Here is a 21,606-nt window from a genome sequence, read left to right as displayed (position 1 = left end):
TTTTTTTTTTTGGAAAATTTTATTTAAGTGGAAAATGTATTCATTTCCTAGTAATGCCAACTAATTCAAGTGTTCCAAAGGGGAAAATTGAAGTACTGGATTCTAAGTTTTCATCAGAAGGAAATTTCATTCTATTAACACATGATATTTATTAAATATCCACATGTGTATTGTATTATGCAAACTGTTACAATTAGTTCAGTTTAGCTTTCACTAAAATATTGCAAGCAAAAGCATGCTTGCTCTTAAAACTTCAGCAAGCTCAGGTTTTTCATTTGGTGAAACAGCATACAATAAATACATTGACAAATTCAGTCTCTGATTTGAACAGGCTAGGTTGTTTGATCTCCCCTCCCACTAAAAACAGCAATGTGGGTTTTGTTTTTTTTCTTAAGTTACCTTGAAAGTATTTGAAAGGATAATTAGGGACCTACCAGGTTAAATTTGGGATGGAGGGAGCACAACCCAGAGAGGTAAGTGGATGTCAGAGCACTAAAACTGGTTGTTTCCTAAGACATTTGTCAGAACACAAATTGGCTTTGGTTCATCAACTAAAAGAGCAAGGCAAACAGAAGTTAAGGCCCAGAGCATGTTAAAGTTGTGAAGTCTTAGAGAAGTTTCTCTACACTAAGTAGGGACCCCAAAGGACTTTCCCACTACAACTAAACCTGTTCCCCTTCCTCCAGTCTCCAGGGGACTGACTGTAGAAACAGCTGCCTTGGCAGTGAGCAAACTAGAAGATGGAAAGGAAAAGGGGTAAAAAACATATCCCTGAGAAGTTGTAGCCAGTGACCAGCCTTCTTGCAGATTTAGATCCAGATTATTCCTTACACCAGGAGGCCAGGGAATTTCATTGAATTTGTTTAAGTAGTGCCCTCCAGGAACCTAGCAGAAGAAGCAAACAAAGCTTCCCTGGAACAGGGTATATGCATCTTCACCTAAGCAAATCATTCCTCTACAAGTCCTTTTCAAGGGCCATAACCACTGTGAAAAACAACCAGGGCACACAAGGAAACACGGCAGAAAGATAACCAACAGGAAAACAAAAACAGGCAGCAGAAATAAATTGGCGTAGTTTTCACGCACAGATATAAAATAAATATGCTTACTAGGTTTAATGAAATAAACAAGCTTGAACAATAATTACAGACAACAGTATACTATAAAAAAACTTGTAGCACATTTGAGGGGATAAAATAGAACTTCTAGAAGAGAAAAAAGTAACCAAAATAATTCTGTCAACCTTTTAGCAGCAGATTGGATTTTGCAGAAGAGAGAATTGATGAATCAGAAGATAAATTTAAACAAATCACCTGAATGCTACCCAGAGAGAGACTGTATTGTATTTTAGGGTCCTCCAGAGAAACAGAACCAATAGGTATATAGGTATATAGAAGGAGATATCTTAGGAGGGACTCAGTCACGTATTTATGGTGGCTTAGTCCCACAGTCCACCATCTGCCAGCTAGACCTGGAAAGTCGGTGGTGTCATTCCAATACAAATCTTGAAAGTCTGAGAACTGGAGGGTTGATGGTATAAGTCCCAAGTCCAAAGGCCCATGAACTGGAAGTGCTGGTGTCCAAGAACAGGAGAAAATGGATACCCCAGCTCAAGGAGAGAGAGCAAATTTACTCTTCTAACTTTTTGTTCTATTCTGGCTTCAACAGATTGGATAATACCCCACCGTGGTGGAGTATCTTCTTTACTTAGTCTACCAATTCAAATGCTAGTCTTTCCAGAAATGTTCTTAACAGACACACCCAGGAATAATGGTTTACCAGCTATCTAGGCATCCCTTAGCCCAGTAAAGTTGATAGACAAAATTAACCTTCACAGTGACAATGGTAGAAACTACAGTGGAGAAGAGGATAAGGGTTATGGAAATGCAAACAGAGGTTTGATGACATCCTAAGAAGAGAAGAGAGAATGAGAATTTTCTAAAATTGATGAAAGACATCAATCCATAGATTCGAGGCCAGCAAATCTCAAATAGGAACAATAAAAATACAAACCTAGACATATTACAGACAAAATTTAGAAAATAATAAGACAAAACAAGACATTATCTTCAGAAGTATGACGTTTTAATAGCATCAGAAACCAGTGAGATAATATCCTCAGTGTGCTAAAAGAAAATAACGGCCGGTCTAGATGTCTACACACAGTAAAAATAGCTCTTGACAATGAAACTGAAATAATAGATATTTTCAAAGAAACAGAAACAGGATTCATCAGCAAAACCTCACAAAAGAAAATTCTTAAGGACAGACTTCAGGCAGACACAAAGTGAACACAGATGGAAGGTCTAATATTAGAAGAAATGAAGAGTGAAGGAAGAAGTGAAGTGAATGGACAAATGTAGGTAAATGCTGCTTGCATAAAAGAGTAACAATAATTTATTGAATCTTATTATTGAATCTCAATAATTCATAAGTTGCAGAATAAGATTGTGTGGAAATTGGATTTAAACTGTCCTAAGATCCTTAATGTTCAAAAGTTTTGTTTAACTGAGACTTTGATAATTATGTGTCTAATTTCTAAAGTAACCAGTAAAAAAGGGGGAAGGATTATGTAATTTCCAAACTAATAGAGAGGGGGGAATAGAATGATTATTAGCCATTTATGTTTAGCAAGCTCATTTTAAAATGTATAGAGAAATGCAAAGGGCCAAGAACAGCCAAGTTATTCAGGAAGCAAATGAACAAGATGAGAAGACTTGCTGGTCTACCTGATACCAAGATTTAAAAAGCTCTAGTAACTAAAGATTGGCTTTAATATAAGTTGAGACAAACAGATGGGACTAATAGAGAACCTGGAAACAGACCCATGCATGAGAGCACTTAGAGCACTGCAGAGCATGAGAGCACTTAGAGCACTGCAGAGCAGAGAAGAAAAGACAGACTTCAATAAATGTGGTTGATTATGAAATCAGCTCCAAGTGGATTAAAGAAAAGATCTAGGGGCACCTGGGTGACTCAGTCCATTGTGTCCAACTCTTGATTTCGGCTCAGGTTATGATCTTACAGTTTGTGAGATCGAGTCTGTGAGATCTACATGGACAGTGCCGAAACTGCTTTGGATTCTCTTGCTCTCTGCCCCCCCCCCACACACACACACTCTCACACTTGCTTTCTCTCAAAATAAATAAACTTAAAAAAAAAATTAAAAAGACCTAAATGTCAAAGGCAAAACAAATTTTTCATAAGATAATTTGAAATAAGGAAGAATTTTTATTTTTATTCTTTTAAGGTTTTATTTTTAATCTCTATACCCAACATGGGACTCAAACTCACAACCCTGAGATGAAGAGTTTCTCACTCCACCAACTGAGCCAGCCAGGGGCCCCAGGACTTTTAAAAATAAGACCAAAAAGCCAGAGCCATAAAGGAAAATACTATTTTTAGGGGCACCTGGGTGGCTCAGTCAGTTAAGCGTCCAACTTTGGCTCAGGTCATGAGCTCATGGTTCACGAGTTCAAGCCACACATCAGGCTCTATGCTGACAGCTCAGAGCTTGGAGCCTGCTTTGGATTCTGTGTCTCCTTTTCTCTCTGCCCCTCCCCTGCTCATGCTCGCTCTCTCTCAAAAATAAATAAAAACATTAAAAAAAATTTTTAATGTTAAAACTCTTGACATACATAGTAATCCTATTTTTAAAAAATAATAAAAATAAAATTTAAATGTTTGGTCATCAGAAGAGTAAAAAGATAAGCCATGGAAGAGGCAAAAATATTTGTAACCTGTATTACTGAAATACGAAGGAAAAAAAAACTCATAGTAAAAAGCAAACAACTGAATAACAAGCCTCAAACAGGCATTTCACCCACCACGGGGTTCAGTATATATATGAAAAAGTGCTCAACCTCATTGGTAGTAAGGGAAATAAAACTCAAACCACAAATGAAATATTGCTACACACCCACCAAATTAGCAAAATTTTAAAAATCTGACAGTACCATGTGTTGATGAGGTATAGAATGACCTAACTCTCATACACTGGAAATAGTGATGTAAATTTAGTACTATCACTTTGGAAAAGAGTTTAGCACTTTCTAATGAAGTCAGATAAACGTAGCCTATGATCTAACAATTTCATTCCTAAGTATAGGTATCCTAGAAAAGGCATGCATGTATGTATTGTGTATTAAGTTACTTGTACAAGAATACCCACAGCAGCATTGTTCATAATAGCCTGGCACTGTCCATCATTAAGAGTGAAATGGATAGATTATGAATATTACAAACTGTTTAAACTTCATAATACTGAAGGAAAGAGAAGATAAGAATACATATAGTGTAACTCAATTTATATAAAGCTTGCAGGCAGTAACACTAAACTGTATGTTGATGGTGAGGGTTGCCAATTACCCTTAAAGGGCATGATAGTAAATATTTTAGACTTAGCTGCCACATGGCCTCTGTCATAACTGCAGTTATTCCACTCTGCCACTGTGGTGTAAAAGCAGCCCTAGATGGTTCGTGGCTGTGTTCCAGCAAGAACCAATCTCTAGTTTATAGGTACATGTGTTGGAGATAAAATTACTTTTAAAAGGAAGAGGGACAAGGAAAAAGGGAATGAAATAATGATAAAAAAAAAAAAAAAAGACAGGAGAGTGGTTACCTCTTGGAAGGGTTTGTGATTAGGGAGGGGTAAATGGGGACTTCTAGGATGCTGGCATTGTATTAGTGGAACTTGTGTAGAGGTTGCGCAAGGAGGCATTCACTTTATAGCTGTCTTTTTAATTCTACATAAAATTTCTATGTACAATAAGTCCTATGTCACAATAAAGTTTTCAAAAATAAAAATAGTACTTCCTTAAATGATTGTTATAAGATTATTTAATTTTATGTGAATTTTTGTTTACATTTGAATTTGTCTGCTTGTTTCTGAAATTTCTATCAAAGAAACACTCCTAAAGGAATTTAAATAGTAATATAAGACTGTTGTCTTACATACAGTTTCTTTTTAAAGATTTCTTTATATTCTTTGTTTTATGGGCTTGGAGATACAGATTGCAGTTAATAGCTTGGCTTATATATACCAAAGTATTGACTGCTATCCCTTTTTTTTCCCTTTTATTCACAGGTTCGGTAGATGAAGGTGTCACTGAAGGGTTACCTACGCTTCAAAACACTTCTAGCACTAATGCTCATGCAGATGATGATGATCGGTTAGTACCAACATAGTCTGTCATTTTCTATAAAGGGGTGTACTTGCGAGGCACCTGGTTGGCTCAGTTGGTTAAGTGTCATATAAGCTGAGGTCATGACCTCACAGTCATGGGATCAAGCTCCAAGTCTGCCTCCATGTTGAGCATGGAACCTGCTTGGGATTCTCTCCCTCCCTCTCCACCTCCCCCACCCCCTTGCACATGCTCTTTCTTGGTCTCTCTCTTTCTCTCTCTGTCTCTCAAAAATAAAATAAACTTTAAAAGGGGGGGGGGATGTACTTGCAACTGTAAATTCAAACATTTTAACTTGGAATTACATAAGTAGTTTATTGGGTACCTCATTTTCTCTTTCAGAGTAAAGAGGTAGCATTATTACGTCATAAAGTAGACCACCTATACAAGGTTTATTCGGCATTTTAAAACTGCTCAGGCCCATCATTTTTAAATAGTATTTATATCTAGTATCTATCTAAATAATGATCACTTTTAAGTAGTTTTTTAAATTTTTTTTTACGTTTATTTTTTTTGAGAGACAGAGCACAAGTGGGGGAGGGGCAGACAGAGCATCAGACACAGAATCCAAAGCAGGCTCCAGGCTCTTGAGTTGTCAGTACAGAGCCTGACACGGGGCTCAAACCCACAAACCATGAGATCATGACCTGAGCCGAAGTTGGACACCCAACCGAGTCACCCAGGCACCCCAAGTAGTATTTTAAATAGTATCTAAGGGTTGGTGAACTGTGAACTGTGGGCCAATTCCAATTTACCACCTTTATTTGTAAATCAGGTGTTCCAATATAGCCGTGCTCATTTGTTTACGTATTGTCTGGATAGCAGAGTTGAGTAGTTGAAACAGAGATCATGTGGTGTGCAAAGTGAAAAATATTTACTGTTTACCCTACTACAGAAAAAGTTTGCCAAATCCTCGTCTCTTTGCCCATAAATCCCAGGTCATTATCTTAGAGTTGTCCCTCTCTGCTTCGTATCTATCTCCACATAGATATATAAGGGCATTTCAGACTTAACATGGCCAAGACCTCTAACTCCCCTTCTAAACCTCGCTTATCCAGTCATACCCATCTCTAAAGAGCATCATCATCAGTTAAATGAACAAAAGGACAGCATTGAGAGAGAACTATTAGGAACTGCTTGGTATATGGTATGTTTGGGGAATATGAGAAGAAATGAGGCTGGAAAAGTACACAACCCAGAACATGAGGAGGTTTGTATGCCTTGCAGAGGTGTTCAGACTTTATTCTGAAGGTAACAGCCATTGCAGGATTTTAAAATGGGTGTTGATTTAATCAGAGAGATCACTGTGAAACAGAAGGATGTATTGGAGGGGTTGGGGGCTAAAGAGAGGGAGTTATTAATTCAACCTTGTGTTGATGAGGCCCTAAATTAAAGCAGTAGTAGGAAGGAAAAGATTAAAGAGATTAAGAATTTCTAAGGTAAAACCATTTATGATACATTCTGTGATAGTATGTCCTTAGGATGTTGGACATTCTGGACAATTCAGCATTGTTTTTCATATTGCTATAAATGGAACTTTTAACAGTTAAACTCTCAAAAAGTCATTTTTTTCTTTTGTTCATTAAAGTTGTACAGGAATGTTTATTCAACTTAAAAATCAGAATCTTCCTCCCTCCTTTGGTCTTTTTTTAGATTGGAAAATGTTCAGTATCCCTACCAACTCTACATAGCTCCTTCTACCAGCAGTACGGAACGACCAAGTCCAAACGGTCCAGATAGACCTTTTCAGTGTCCAACTTGTGGGGTACGATTCACCCGTATTCAGAACCTAAAACAGCACATGCTCATCCACTCAGGTAATGTCGTCTTCCCTACTGTTGCATAAATGAGTACTTGAAACATTACATTTGGAATCTCAGTTAAAAATAGAAAACAGATGTTTTTGAGTTTAAAAAATATGTCTCTGAGAAATCAGATAAGCCTAAGTGTGTTGGTAAAATGGTACAGTGTCAGAAAGTTATTTGTTTAATACATTTGCCACAGGCATAAGTATTCAGATTAAAACTTGGTGGGGTATATGTGCAGACATAAATGAAAGGCACTGGGTATATTAGGTGTGTGTGTATGTGTGTGATAGAGAAGCACAGGTACGGATGGTAGAGCAAATGGAATTAAAAGGGTATTTATTGCTGTTCTTTGTACTATTCTTGTAACTACTCTTTATGAATGGAATTATTTCCAAATAAAAAGTGTTTTTAGAAATTTACATTTAATTATTTAAAATTTAATTTTAATTCTGCTATCCTAAATTTCTCTGTGCCCTGACTAATCAGCTTTGCAGCATTTTTTAGGATAAAAGATTTTAAATAAATTACATGTAAAACATTTGAAATTTAAGTTCAGTGATCACAAAAAGGCAACAGAATTTTTGTGGGTACACCTCTGATGAGTATAGGAAATCTTTGCTCCTGTTTTCAGCTGTGTTGTCATCTTGCTTTCCTCTTCTGTAGATAGGTCTAATAGTCCCTGAGCTAATATCAGTTCCCTATGACTTAAGTCAACAGATTGTATTTTGAAGGTTTTTAATTTTTTTTTTGCTAAAACTATGATAATTGAAGAGATAATTAATATACTTCATAATTCACATATTAGTTTCTACATATTTTTTCTATCACTTTACATAATATGCCCATAAATCCAATTCACCAAATGATAGTTCTAACATTAGTATGTTCAGAGATGTTTCTTCTCATTTCTCAGGTAATGAAGAGTAGGTACATTTTCACATCTTTTCAATATAAACTTTACTACTTTAATGAAATGATGTTTTATGGGGATTTGATTCTGTTTAAATATTGTGGTTATGTTTTGAAGTCTAAAATAGATGATTTAGAAGAATTTTCAGAAATCAACTTGAGTATAAACTAGTTCACCTCTCCTTCTAATGCCTTTTTTTTTTTTTTTTTTTAAAGCCCTAGTGACTTTTCAAATGTTCTGTACCTTTTCTGAGATGTTGAATTGGAATCCATTTTTGCTGGTGATTTTTGCCTTTTTAAATTACCTATTGCTACAAAATTGTAGCTCAGAAATTTGTGAGGTTTGTGACCTTTCACTTTACTTTGTTTTTAGATAATACTTTGTTCTGCCTTATTTTGTAGGAATTAAACCATTTCAGTGTGACCGCTGTGGGAAAAAGTTCACCAGGGCTTACTCGCTAAAGATGCATCGCCTAAAGCATGAAGGTAAACGCTGTTTCCGGTGCCAGATATGTAGTGCCACTTTCACTTCCTTCGGGGAATATAAACACCACATGAGGGTTTCCCGGCACATTATCCGCAAGCCTCGGATTTACGAGTGCAAAACATGTGGCGCCATGTTCACCAACTCTGGAAATTTAATCGTGCACCTGAGGAGTCTGAACCATGAAGCGTCAGAGCTAGCAAACTACTTCCAGAGCAGGTGAGGCGCACAACAAAAACGAGCCAGGAAAACCGCTTACTAAACTCTCTTTCCCTGCTGTCAGGGCGGCCTGCTATGCTTATCAGGTTGCTGGCTACTCAGTCACGTTCCTTTTAAATTTCCACTGTCCATACTCTCATCTCCTGATCTGATACAATTTTGCTGGATCTTCTAGGTATATACAATTATAAATATTTTTCTAGTTGGTATTGGAAATTTTTCCCTGCAGAAGTAGACTACTTACCTCTTGCTTTGTCTTTTTTGTTTCTTGGGTTTTAGTTTTTTGTATTTTCAATAATTAAGCTTAAAGTAATATAGACCTTATTGGAAAATTTACCGTGTTAGATGATTCTTAGTGGTATTGGATTAATTCAGACTCTTCGGATGTCAAAACTTTTGACCACTTCTCTCTTTTTTTTAATTCTATATAAAGGGATATATATTTACCAATAAAGAAAAGAACTTCAACAGCAACTATAATGGATATGATTATTTTCAATTAAATTTCCTTTTTCTTTCAATTTAAAGCTCATGCTTTTCATTAATAATTTATGATAGAATTCCTTTCTGATTTATAGAGTATCTGAGGAAGTCAGGTTTTAGTTCTGACTCTACCACTAACTAGTATTATGACTGAACATGTCTCTTTACAAATGAAGAAGCCTGAAGCATAAAGACCGATAAAATGTAAGCTTTAAAGGTCATTTCAGAGGTCTCTAAATATAAAATTCTGTTGTCTTTTTTTAATACTTTATCAAAAATGTACATCTGTAGGAATCCTTAATTTTTTATAAAATGAAATCTTCCTAAACTTAAATTTTAAACCATCTTTACTTCTTAAATCTTATTTTTCAATAAATTCCAAACTATTCCTGCAGATTTTTTTCCTCTTCAGACCTGACATTCATGTTGTTTACTCATGTCTGAGTGTCTGGTTGTCATCTCACGAAACCTAAATTACACATATCATATCAAACATTGTTTGTCCAGAACTAAGATAGTGTCATAGTTAACCACTTCTATTGCCTGTATCTTCCCTGTACAGAACTTTCTGTCCTCTGTTCTTCCTGTCTAACACCTGAAGACTTCTTAAAAAATAAAACATAGGACATTTTAAATTGTTTTGCAAATGAACATATTTTAATTTTTTTATTAATACTGGACAGATTATAAAACCACCTTCTTAAATGTATCAGTTATTAACATTCCTAGTAGAATGAACTTTTTAAGTCCAGCAATAAAGATTTAATTAAAGCATCTAAGAGATATTTTATGTTTGTTTTAACTACAAAAAATGTTACAGTAGAAAACTTAGTAAATGTATGAAAGTATAAAATATAAGAAATTAAAATACTTTCTGATCTCACCACTCAGGATTAATATCCACTGTTGTTAAAATTTTGGTATATTTTACTCTCCATATTTAATAATTAAATATTTAATCCTATCAATATAATATTAAATATTTTCAGTATTAATAAATACTTTCTTAGGACTAATATATAACTGATCTCATGGCATTCATTTTCAAATCCTACTTCAAATGGAATTTATTGTTTTCATATACTAAATCTAATAGCAGAATACACATAAATTATTCTTTATATTTCTCTATATAGTACATTATGTATAATGTCATTTATGCATAAGGACTTAGTTTCTTAACTAACTTATATCCAGGAAGTAATAAAAAGTTAGGTTTATATACCTCTTAATTAGCATATAATCCAAGAAAAGCATAAATTATTCAAATGATACTTGCTTAAGTGAGCATGCTAATTGTATCTGTATACAGAAACTCTTCTACATAGAACAAGAAAGGCTGCTTAGGGGTCTAAAGTGACAATGAAGGTGATAATTAATCCTATCTATTGATAGTAGAGTTCATATACTTTGGTTCTGATGGTGGCTTGGGTTCATATTTAGGAAAGTTTAGAAATTTGAATATCCTGAGTTATAATTAGTCAAGAACTAGAGAAATGAAAAATCCCAATCTTGTTTTACAAATCAGGTCTTTTTATTGTGGCTAATTTATTACTGGTTTGAAAATTAACTCCCTCTTTCATCCTTTGCCTCTTATCTAGTGATTTCCTAGTACCGGACTACTTAAACCAGGAGCAAGAAGAGACCCTTGTTCAATATGATCTTGGAGAACACAGTTTTGAAAGCAACTCCTCTGTTCAAATGCCTGTAATTTCACAGGTCTCCTCGACCCAGAATTGTGAAAGCACTTTCCCCTTGGGGTCTCTTGGTGGGCTGGCAGAAAAAGAGGAAGAAATGCCAGAGCAGCCAAAGACCAGTGCTTGTGCCGAGGCAACCAGAGATGACCCCCCCAAATCAGAGCTGTCTTCTATAACCATTGAGTAATTTCATGGTTTGGCTTCATTTTTGGTTTTTGGAAAGTGCCTGTGCTTGGTCTTGTACATTTAAATTTAATTTAATTTTTTAAACAAAAAAGGGTTTGGGAAAGAATTTCCCTTTTTACTTTGTAAGCCCCACAACTGATGTTTTATTTTTCATGACTGAGAGATTGCTTCTGTAAGTTCACAACAACATGATGTTGAAACATAATTGAAACTATGAGACTTAAGGAGAACCAGTTGACTTCAAGCCTGTATCAGTTTCTTCCATTGTTAAAAGCAGGCTAATGAGATCATTAGGTAAAGAAGAATTCAGATGATTGTTGACCTTCTGAGATGAAAGGGTACACCGGAAACAAATTACTGAACAGAATTTGACAGCCTGAATAGATGTTTACTCCTATACACAGGACATTGTACAATATTTTGTAAAGCCTGTTGGTTTAGGAAATATTTACGGTAAGCTTTCTTAAAAATTATTAGGGTAAATACTTCTGAAATCCAATGTATTCTTTTTTTTTTTTTTTTTTTAAGCTTTGTCATTTCTATTATTTTTCATGGTGAAATTTGGTGTAGGGATAGGCATTCCCTGAACTTCTTTAGTACCACTCCACATAGTCTTTCTTCTGTGAAAGAAGGCAGAGAACCATGATTGAGAATAGCCGGGCTGTGCATGAAATGACCAGGAGTGGAAAATGAAGTACATAAATCCCAACTTCATAGGAACTCTTAATACTGCTTTTCTGACTAAAATTGTTGTTTACCTGGTCTTTGAATGTTAATGCCTGGCTAATTAGGTCATTGCCTAAATCATTTTCCCCTCTTGCCCCATGAACAGTACTCCCTCTTGCATATACTGGCATGATATTATATAAAGGAAAAATATTGGAGATATTCTATATTTTATATATAGGTTTATGTATTGTTGAGGATGTTTTTATTGTGCTGATTTGGACAAAATAAAAGAATTCTCTGTTAAGGCTATGTTCTTAACCCAACTAAGATTGTTTACAAAGTTCCCTGTGTCGCTGATACATTGTTTTTGTTTGAAAATATTTTTAGACTTTGACAAGTTTATTAAAAGGATTACTTTAGTTTTTACACAATGTAAGCAATAATGTAACAGATGAGAAAAGGCTTTAAATTGATCAACTAGGACTCATAAATCTAGGGGAAAAAACTAAGACTAAAGGAAAACTTAAAAACCTTAAATTAATATCACCTCTTTTGCTGCTAAAAAAAATGAAACTTCCTGATTTATAGTCGAAATTTATATCATACTCTGGACTGGAGTATACTTTGCATCTGGTGCCATTAAAGCATCACTGACCTTGATCCTAAATATTCATGAGTCCATGAACAATGAACTTTTGAATAACCTTTTTTCTATGTATATACCCACAGGTTAATAATTATGAAAACACCTGATTAAATTAGAAAAAGAAACTAAATAGTTTCTTATTCAAAACACAAGATCTGAATTTTGTTTGGGTGCTAGACCTTAATAATAAAATTAATTTTTTAAGTTATAGTGATTTTATTGTTTCTTTTTTTTTTAATTGGCTAATTCTGTGATTGATTTTCCTCCCACAAATGTAAAGGAAAGGAAAGTAAACTCATTGAAGATTTTTTTCAGGTAACATTCTTTTTCCAAATTCTGTCAAGTTTTAACTTGTTTCCAACTGCTTATCTCAGTCTTGAACCTGTTTCCCCGCCCTCTGCTCCCAAACATAGGTATATTACCTACAGGAAGATCAACATACACAGGTTATACTGGGCTTCCATCATTTATGCTTCTTTACTAACAAGATTGAATTTACTTTTTGCAACAGACTGTAATACTAGTAGCAGTACTGCTGTGTCTCAGCTGGAAAAGTTACGAATTTTTATTTTTAACGTCATACATACTCTTGAAAAATGTTATGCCAGCCAATGGATAAACCTCGGAGTTAATTTTAGAATCTTTATATGGGCAAAACAAAGAATAGGTAAAATTAATGACCAGGAATCATTGTTGCCTTCAGTTCTAAGAGTTATTTTTTATAACTAAGTAAAGGAAAAAAAAAAAAAAGAAGTAAGGGTTAAAGAAAATAAACATGTAAGAATTGTTCGGGGATTTGTATGATTGAAAGTGTTTTAGCATATCCCCTACCTATCCTGAGAACTCTGTGTTAAGAAAGCCCACAATTTTGGCAGCTCTGAAGTATTCTGTGTTCTCAGAATGTAGGATTACCACCACTGGCTATTCTTTCCCAAATGGAAACTAGATTTTCATTGGTAATTACAAATTGCACAGATTTCCAAGTTTTATGAAAAACTTGAATATACTATGAAAATGTATACTTGGTTTATTGTCTGTACCCCAAATCTTAGCAATACAGGTAACTAATTAATTAGTATTTAACATAAAATGATATAAACAAAGGCCTTTTTTCTCTTTCATTGAGGCTCTCCATTTTGCTTGATACACAATTTAAGGATTTTTAGCTTAAACTAAGCTGCAAGGGGTAATTGTATATAGTGTTATTTAGGTTTATTTAAAATTCATCTGAGAGAGGGATAATTGAATGGATAATTTTACCAGAATATATGGAAAACATTGCAAAGAGATGAAAGCCAGTTCCATTATCCCATCCATTAGAAATTACCAGTATAACTAAACAAAAATTCCAGTTTAGAATACTTAAGTATAGCTGTCTTTCATAAGGCCCAAGAGGGTAACTTTGTGATATTTAAAGGGCTTAAATTTTAGGATGCAGGATAAATTGCCTTTTTAAAACCAAGAATTTTATACAAGAAAAGCATTTATTTTCCATTTTTATGCTACCAAATAGGTATGATACACTTTAGAAATGAGCAAAGATGCTTTCTATGAAACTGGGTGTTCAATCTCCTGCAGTCATTCTTTCCATTTTTAGGGGTGCATTCTAACAATGGAAACATCTAGCATGAGAATGCTTGTAATAATTCTCGAAAAAGAGATTAATATTGGGTTTTTTAAAGGTTTTTATAAACAGAAACAGATGGAGATTATCATCCATAAATATATTTAAATGAATTTTTCTTAATTTGAATTTCAAGTAATCTTAATTTTTATTTCACATAATTAGTTGCATATTTAATTATATTGCCAGTTGTTTTTTTTTTTAAGTTCTTGATTTCAGTGAGACAAAGTGTACTAAAATGTTTAAATAACCTCATTCAGTTTTATGTATTAACATTTCAGCATATAAACCATTCCGGCTTAAGTAATTTGGTTCCGTGTTATGACACATGCTCTTTGGTTTCAAAAGCAAACAGAAAAACTTGCATTTTGTTAAAATAGTTTATCAAACGGAATGGACTAGTCAGCATGTCTAGTGTAGTATCATTGTTATATTCTAACTACTGAGCCAGACTCCTAGTGTATAAATGATTCCCTGGGAGCCTTCGGAAGCTGTATTAACTCTTTCAGTCTTTTGTTTGCTCTCTCATTATTTTATTCTTGTACTCCATCTAAATAGAAGCCAGTTATCTTATTTAGTGACTTTTAGTTTGAAGATTCTCAGATCAGTTTTAGTCTCTCAACTTTGTAGTCCGTGAAAAATACATTATTGTGTAAGGTAATGTCAATTCTGTACTTTACCACATGGAGGGAATCATTGTTATTACTTGAGGAATGAACAGTCCTAAATTGTAATACCGTAACAGAAAGGAGTTTGAGATTTGATGAATTGATGAAGAAGAGAACAAGAAACTTTGATGTGGCATTTACTCTATTGTCACTCATCTGCAAAATGTGAAGTTATAACTCTGAAATATACATCCAAATGAGGGAGAATAGTTTTCTAGATATAATATTAACTGGGGGGTGTGGGCGGGTGCTAGTAAAGTTTGTGTTTGGAAGCGACCCAAAGTTGTTAAAAGGTAATAAGTGTGATTTTCACTATAAGTTATTGACATAAGATACTTTATTTATAATATATTCAGATTTTAAAAGTAACAGAGAAGAATGTATTAGAAACTAGATTTTGTTTTCTGAAGCAGTGGAACAAAATTAAGGAGAGTTCTATTATAGTATATACACATCTATGAGGAATATTTATAGCTAAGCATACTCCTTTAGCTTTAAGCTAAAATGGTCAAAATTTAAATTTATTTTTTATTTTGCTTATGCCCACTTTTATCTTTTAGTGTCCTTTTCCTTGACAGAATGTGGTGATAGAGGGTATTTTTTATCTAGGAAGTCCTCAGCAAGATGAGTTTGCCAAAAGCAATAATGGTTCAGATTAAACAGTAAAGTGGAATTGAACCAGTTTCCAGGTTCAACTAAGGAACAGACACTCTGTGGATATTTTGTTTTTAGATTATAAATATGTTGAAATTTATTAATGGGAGGAAGTAAGCTTATATCAGATTATGGGATGTAGACTCTTAGTGACATCACAGTTGTACTTTTTTTTTTCATACTCAACTAATACAGTTAGATATTTCCACTACATTGTAGTGATTCTATTTTTGTGATGAGAAAAAACAATTCTGTGTCTTTACAAGTAGTCTCTGCAGAAATGTCAGGCAATGTTATTGGAGTCTCAGTTTGGCAGTATCCAAAATACAGAATCACCTCAAAGTGCTTGTGCTACTTGAAGAGAGCCTCCTCTGTGCAGGGCCCAGGCAAGCTACAGCTAATACCAGGGTACCTGTGCACATAATAGTTTACAAAGAATTTAAAAGTGGAGACCATTGATTGAAAACAATTTTTTTTTTTTAAAATTGTTTTAACTTTAAAATTTTTAATTTCAGTTTGAAGTGCCTGGTTTATAAAATCTAATTCTTTGATTATTGCCTTTCTCTTTAAATTGACTAAGTTTGCTGATTAAACTTAAAGCCTTGGGCTCAATTGTGATGGTTTATTGATAAAATTGCTGCTTGATGGTTTGAGGGGCTAGTGTCATGACTTTTATGAAATTATCCTTGTTTTCCCAAATGCTGGTCTAACTATATCCAGATTTCATAATCCAGTTAAGCTAAAAAAATCATCCTGTAATTGAATGTTCAGGTTACCAAAGTACATCACCTTCTAAGGAAGGATAAATCTTCCCTACTTGAAGAGGAGCTGGCCATCTCCCCTTAACATACATTGATTCCGTTGGCATTAGTGGAAGCTGTGTTCATTTAAAGGTGGTAAAACCTTTTGTGCAGTTCCTAGAAACCTCTGCTTTCTAGAGAGAACCTTTTCTATGATTACCTTGTAAGTGTGTTTTTTCTAAGAGCTTTGTTTTCCTTCAGTTATCAATTTAATTTTCAAGTTGATAGATGCTATGTAAAGTCTCTCATACTGAGAGTAGTCCATTAAATTATTGAAAGTTGCACTGCTTTTCATCTTTCAGGTGCCTAAAATGAATGCCACCAGGTATTTGGAAGGTGTAAGATCATAATCTTTGTTCATTTTCTTCCTTATACAAAGTGATGGCTTCTAATGCATATATTTCAAAATATTAAAAAAAAAAAAAAGCCCTCAATAGAGTAAAATTTGGTTTTGATCCAAGTCCCAATAATATGTTTGATATTTCTGTTGTTCCTGGTGCCTCCTGTTGCATCAGATAGAGATTGCCTGCCTCTTTGTATGGCACCCTTGTGGCACCTTATGTCCAATTGGAAGATAGTTTATGGCTTCTTTGTGCCTCTACTATCTTTTCAAAAGCCATTTTATAAAAATCCTAGGTAGCCTATTTTAATATTTAAATATATATATTTGTGAGATACTTTTAGAACAGACTTTTTTTTTTTACTTTCAAATTCCTGTATTCTCAAGAGTAAATTAAAATTTTCCAAGATTAGGACTTGTCTTTTTCCACAGCAGCATAATGAGAAAGTCAGATTGAAATTGACCATACTTCAGTGATAGAAGAAATTGATGTCTGGTTACAGGTGACAGATAAGAAGGAAAAAATTGTTTTGATGTCACAGAAATGAATTTTTAAATAAAATTGTGGTTTTGTTTCTGTAATTTCATACTTGCTGCTACAGTTGCTCAGTGTTTTACAGAGCTAACATATAAATCTGGCTCTGTTTAAAAACTGGAGTACTTTCTAGTACAACCAGCCTGGGAGGAAGCTGCACCACAGTTTTCCAGTTGGGTGACTGACTGCTTTGTTTAGCCGATGCATGCTTAATATTTTCCTATAGGCCAACATCAAAGAAGCCTGGGGGAAACTTTTTTACCTTGCAGCGTTGATTCCTTTTGGGCACTGGCATTTTGTGAAACCCTTGGGGGAGGGTAATGCTGGGGCAGAAATGTGAATTATGTAGATGGGTGTTTTTATGTCTTCAGCCCTCTCCTAGAACCAGTACAACTCTCTTAACTGTGCCAGTCCCCAGTTCACCAGCTTTGTATCCACTTGTCATCTCATTTAAATATGGCTGTACTTGGTGACAGTGGCCATAGCTAATAACTTCTTGGCATGTTTGACTTTCAACAATAACAAAAATGGTTTTGGATTTTGTTTTATTTCCTAAAAATGTATACAATGTCAGAACTTCACATTTTATATACTAGTATCTGGCTATTAGTATTTTACAGGAACCATAGTTCTTGGTGACTTCATATATACATATATATATATATATATATTTTTGTGACTTTTTTGTAAACTAAGTGCCGTTTCAACGTTACAATCATTTTTAGAGTTATTGTAATCAATGTGAATATCATGTTTTTTCAAATCTGTTCTGAGCCTATAGTGTTTGCTTTGTGAACATATGTGTATTGTATATATTCTGTATAGTTACATTGTACTGAAATATTAGCTTGTTTGATATAAGGAAAGTATGTATTGAGTACCTTTTTGCTAGCCTGGTTGTTTAATCTTTTTAAAAAAGGTTTAAACTTTTTAAAAAAATCTTTAAACTGGCCTTTATTACATGGTCACAAATAAAGTTGCAGTTTAGAAGGGATGGGCAGGGAAAAATTAGTTTTGAGTGTCTTTGAATAGAAACATAAGACTAAGATTTTTTTCTCATTAAAATATCTTATTAATGCTTTATGGAGTAAAACTTCCTGCTGTTGTTATTTATTGTTGGCTGGAAGGAAGAGTTGGTGGTGTTGGTTGAGCAACGTTAGATGAGAAAAGTCATCTGCTGAGTATGCACGGACCAGAGAATCTTAAATTAGAAGGCACACACCAGCTTCCTGGGTGAGGAAGAAGAGTTGAAGGGGCACAGATTCCACAAATACCATCCCTTAAGATTGAAAGAGATCTAAAGGAGGCTAGAGAAAGTCATCAATTCCTGGAGCTATTGAACTAGGTTCAGGATCTTGTGCAAAGCTACTTCCTGAGGGGTGGGTTGCATCTTTAGAAGTTTCCCTGAATCTTTCTGAAGTTGTACTTTTGATGAGATACCTGTTGGTAACATTTGAGTAATGTCTTACAACCAAAAAGTAGAAAACAGGTACTTGGAGGAGGGTGAGGGGAACAGCCCTTGCATAAGTAACACGCCTATGAGAGCCTAAAGGAAGCGGTTTCTAAGTTTAGATTCATCTTGATGTGACTTTTAGTAATAATTGGACTATAGAACAAGAGTAACAGGCGAAGAAAATTATTTCACTGATGCCAAGCTACCAGGATCACTTTAGAATTAAATTCAGAGGGGCAGAGGTTAATTTTAAGAAGCACTGTCTTTTCATTCAGTGAGTGTTATGTTTTTAATAATTGCTTACCAAACCATTCAAAGTGAGCAAACTGTTCGGGTCCTTAGTAGCCTCAGCCACAGGAGATATACATAAATGCAAAACGTAGAAATTAAAATAATTACAAAGCTGACCTTTGAGCAATGCAGGGCTTAGAGGTGCTGACCACCACACTGTGGAAGATTCACACGTAACTTTTGAATCCCCAAAAACTGAACTACTAATAGCCTACTGTTGACTGGAAGTCTTACAGTCACTTAGCACATTTTTTATGTTCTATGCATTATACACTGTAGTCTTACAATAAAGTAAGCTAGAGAGCAGAAAATTTGAGGATCAGAAAAAATACATTTACATTACTGTATCAAAAAAAATCACGTAAGTGGACCTGCGCAGTTTAACCCCATATTGTTGCAGGGTTATCTGTACATCCTACAGTTTGATTTGCATATGAATTACCAGAAAAAAAATCCTATCAGAGAATGATACTAAATGTAATAACCAAAGATGTTTGTCTCCTCACCTGAGAGTTGTAATTAATAGTTTGGGCATTCTCTTTTGAGCAGGAATGTTTGTTCTAAGTACTCAACTAAGTTAACAAAATGTACAGGCATGAAGAGTTTAAATTGGGGAAAACTTGCTTGTAAACATCAAATCCTAAAGTTTAGTGTAATTCATTTTTTTATATGGGTAAACTTCTATACAGATGATGAAACAGAACAATAGGCATATTCAATCTAGAAAGAAATTGCTCATCGACAAACTGATTTGAATTGAGGTTTGAACACCCTTGGGGACAAAGGGAAAGCCAGTTGTTTTCTTAAACTGATTAATTGAATTTTCCTACAAAAAAAATACTGAAAGTTCTATACCTAACTCACTTTATAGATAAGTCAGCGGCTCTAGGCAGAGCTGGCATTAGAATTATTTTGTAGGGCTTCTACACGTAATCCCACACCCTTCTTAATATCCCTGCCTAATTTTTTCCACAGCTAACATTTCTGACTGCTGTTAGCTGAATGAGTCAGTCTCACTGACCAGAGATCCTGAATAGTTAGGCTTAGCAACACATCAGCACACACTCTCCAGTAAAAGGACAGCCTCAGGTGAATTTCCTCAGTGATTTTTGCTTTCTAGAGATACTCTGTTGGGAAAGTTGCTTTAGAACATAAAAAGATAACAACCAAATAAAATTTCTGTAGACCATTTTACTTTTTTTCTCAAGTTTTTATTTAAATTCCAGTTAATCAATATACAGTCTAATACTGGTTTCAGGAGTAGAATTTAGTGATTCATGACTTACAACACCCCCAGTGCTCATCACAAGTCCCCTCCTTAGTACTTATCACCCATTTAACCTATCCCCCTACCCGCCTTTCCTCCAGCAACCCTCAGTTTGTTTTTTTTAACTAATTTATTGAAACAGTTTATATACCATAAAATGTGTCCATTTCCAGTGTACAGTTTAATGAGTTCAGTACACTTACACAGTTGTACAAACACCCCTACACTCCATTTTAGAACATATCCATCACCCCCAAAGTCTCCTGGTGCCCAGTTAAAGTCAGTCTCCACTGCCACTTCTAGTCCCATCAACCGCTGATTGACTTTGTTTCTACAGATTTTCCCTCGTTGGGGATCATACACTATTTACTCTTCTATGCCCGGCTTCTTTAATTTAGCCTGACTTTTTTGAGATTTCACCCATATTGTTTCAGGTAACAGGAGTTTGTTCCTTTTTATTGCTGAATAAGACTATTCCATTATATAGCTGCACCACATTTTTTTTTCTCCATTCATTTGTTGTTGGTGGACGGCTGGCTTCTGCCTTCGGGCTACAGTGAATAATGCAGTGAACATGGGTGTACAAATGTCTGTTTCAATCCCTGCTCTCACTTCTTTAGAGTATATACTTAGAAGTGGAATTGACGGATCACATGGTAATTATGTGTTTAATGTTTTTGAGGAATCGCCACACCATTTTCTTTTTAATGGTCATTTGTTTTTTTATATATATTTTTTAGTGTTTTTTTAATTTAATTTACATCCAAATTAGCATATAGTGCAACATGATTTCAGGAGTAGATTCCTTAATGCCCCTTACCCATTTAGCCCCTTCCCCCCTCCCATAACCCCTCCAGCAACCCTCAGTTTGTTCTCCATATTTAGGAGTCTCTTCTGTTTTGTACCCCTCCATGTTTTTATATTATTTTTGTTTCCCTTCCTTCCCTTATGTTCATCTGTTTTGTCTCTTAAAGTCCTCATATGTGTGAAGTCATATGATTTTTGTCTTTCTCTGACTGACTCATTTCATTTAGCATAATAACCTCCAGTTCCATCGACGTAGTTGCAAATGGCAAGATTTCATTCTTTTTGATTGCTCCATTGTATATATACAACACATCTTCTTTATCCATTCATCCATCGATGGACATTTGGGCTCTTTCCATACTTTGGCTATTGTTGATCTCAGTTTTCTATGGTTAAGAGTCTTTTCTGGTTTGCCTTTTTTTTTTTTTTTTTTTTTGCATGCCTATGTTCATCTGTTTTGTTTCTTAAATTATGCATATGAGTGAAATCATGGTATTTATCGTTCTCTAGTGGACTTACTCCACTTAGCATAATACTCTCTAGCTCCATCCGTTGTCACATAGACTATTTTAAATCCGGGGCAATCCAAGCATCAACAGTACATATAGTAGGACTTGTGTGTGTGGTAACTTTTGTCCAGGAACAGACTTTTTTTCATTGAATGCAAATGAGTCTACCTTACAAGATTAATAAAAATTCCTTTTCAGTATATTTAAAGTTTATAAAATGCTAACACTTTGGGTGCCTAGCTGGTTCAGTCAGTAGAGCATGTGACTCTTGATCTCAGGGTTGTAAGTTTAAGCCCCATGTTGGGCATAGAGTTTACTAAAAAAATAATAAAATACCAGCACTTTCATGGTGTTCAAAAATCCAGTGAGATAAG

At 34.7% G+C, this 21,606-nt stretch overlaps 1 protein-coding gene across 3 annotated transcripts in view; it reads left to right on the top strand.

Annotated features, from left to right (window-relative positions):
* Positions 1-17,988, top strand: part of ZBTB44 (zinc finger and BTB domain containing 44) — a 71,760-nt gene extending 53,772 nt beyond the window's left edge. For 2 of the 3 annotated variants that reach the window (XM_058687328.1, XM_058687326.1), the window contains 4 exons: positions 5,087-5,171; positions 6,837-7,000; positions 8,303-8,603; positions 10,688-17,988. In XM_058687328.1, the coding sequence (XP_058543311.1) occupies positions 6,985-7,000; positions 8,303-8,603; positions 10,688-10,970 (600 nt within the window). In that variant the 5' untranslated portion in view covers positions 5,087-5,171; positions 6,837-6,984 and the 3' untranslated portion in view covers positions 10,971-17,988. The remainder of the gene's footprint in view (positions 1-5,086; positions 5,172-6,836; positions 7,001-8,302; positions 8,604-10,687) is intronic. The other variant, XM_058687327.1, reaches the window with a different exon arrangement.
* Positions 17,989-21,606: the final 3,618 nt, after the last annotated feature.

Source organism: Neofelis nebulosa, chromosome 10 (assembly GCF_028018385.1).
Source record: "Neofelis nebulosa isolate mNeoNeb1 chromosome 10, mNeoNeb1.pri, whole genome shotgun sequence".
NCBI lineage: Eukaryota > Metazoa > Chordata > Mammalia > Carnivora > Felidae > Neofelis > Neofelis nebulosa.
The sequence above is the reverse complement of the archived record's forward strand: the minus strand, read 5'-3'. Positions and strand labels throughout refer to the sequence as shown.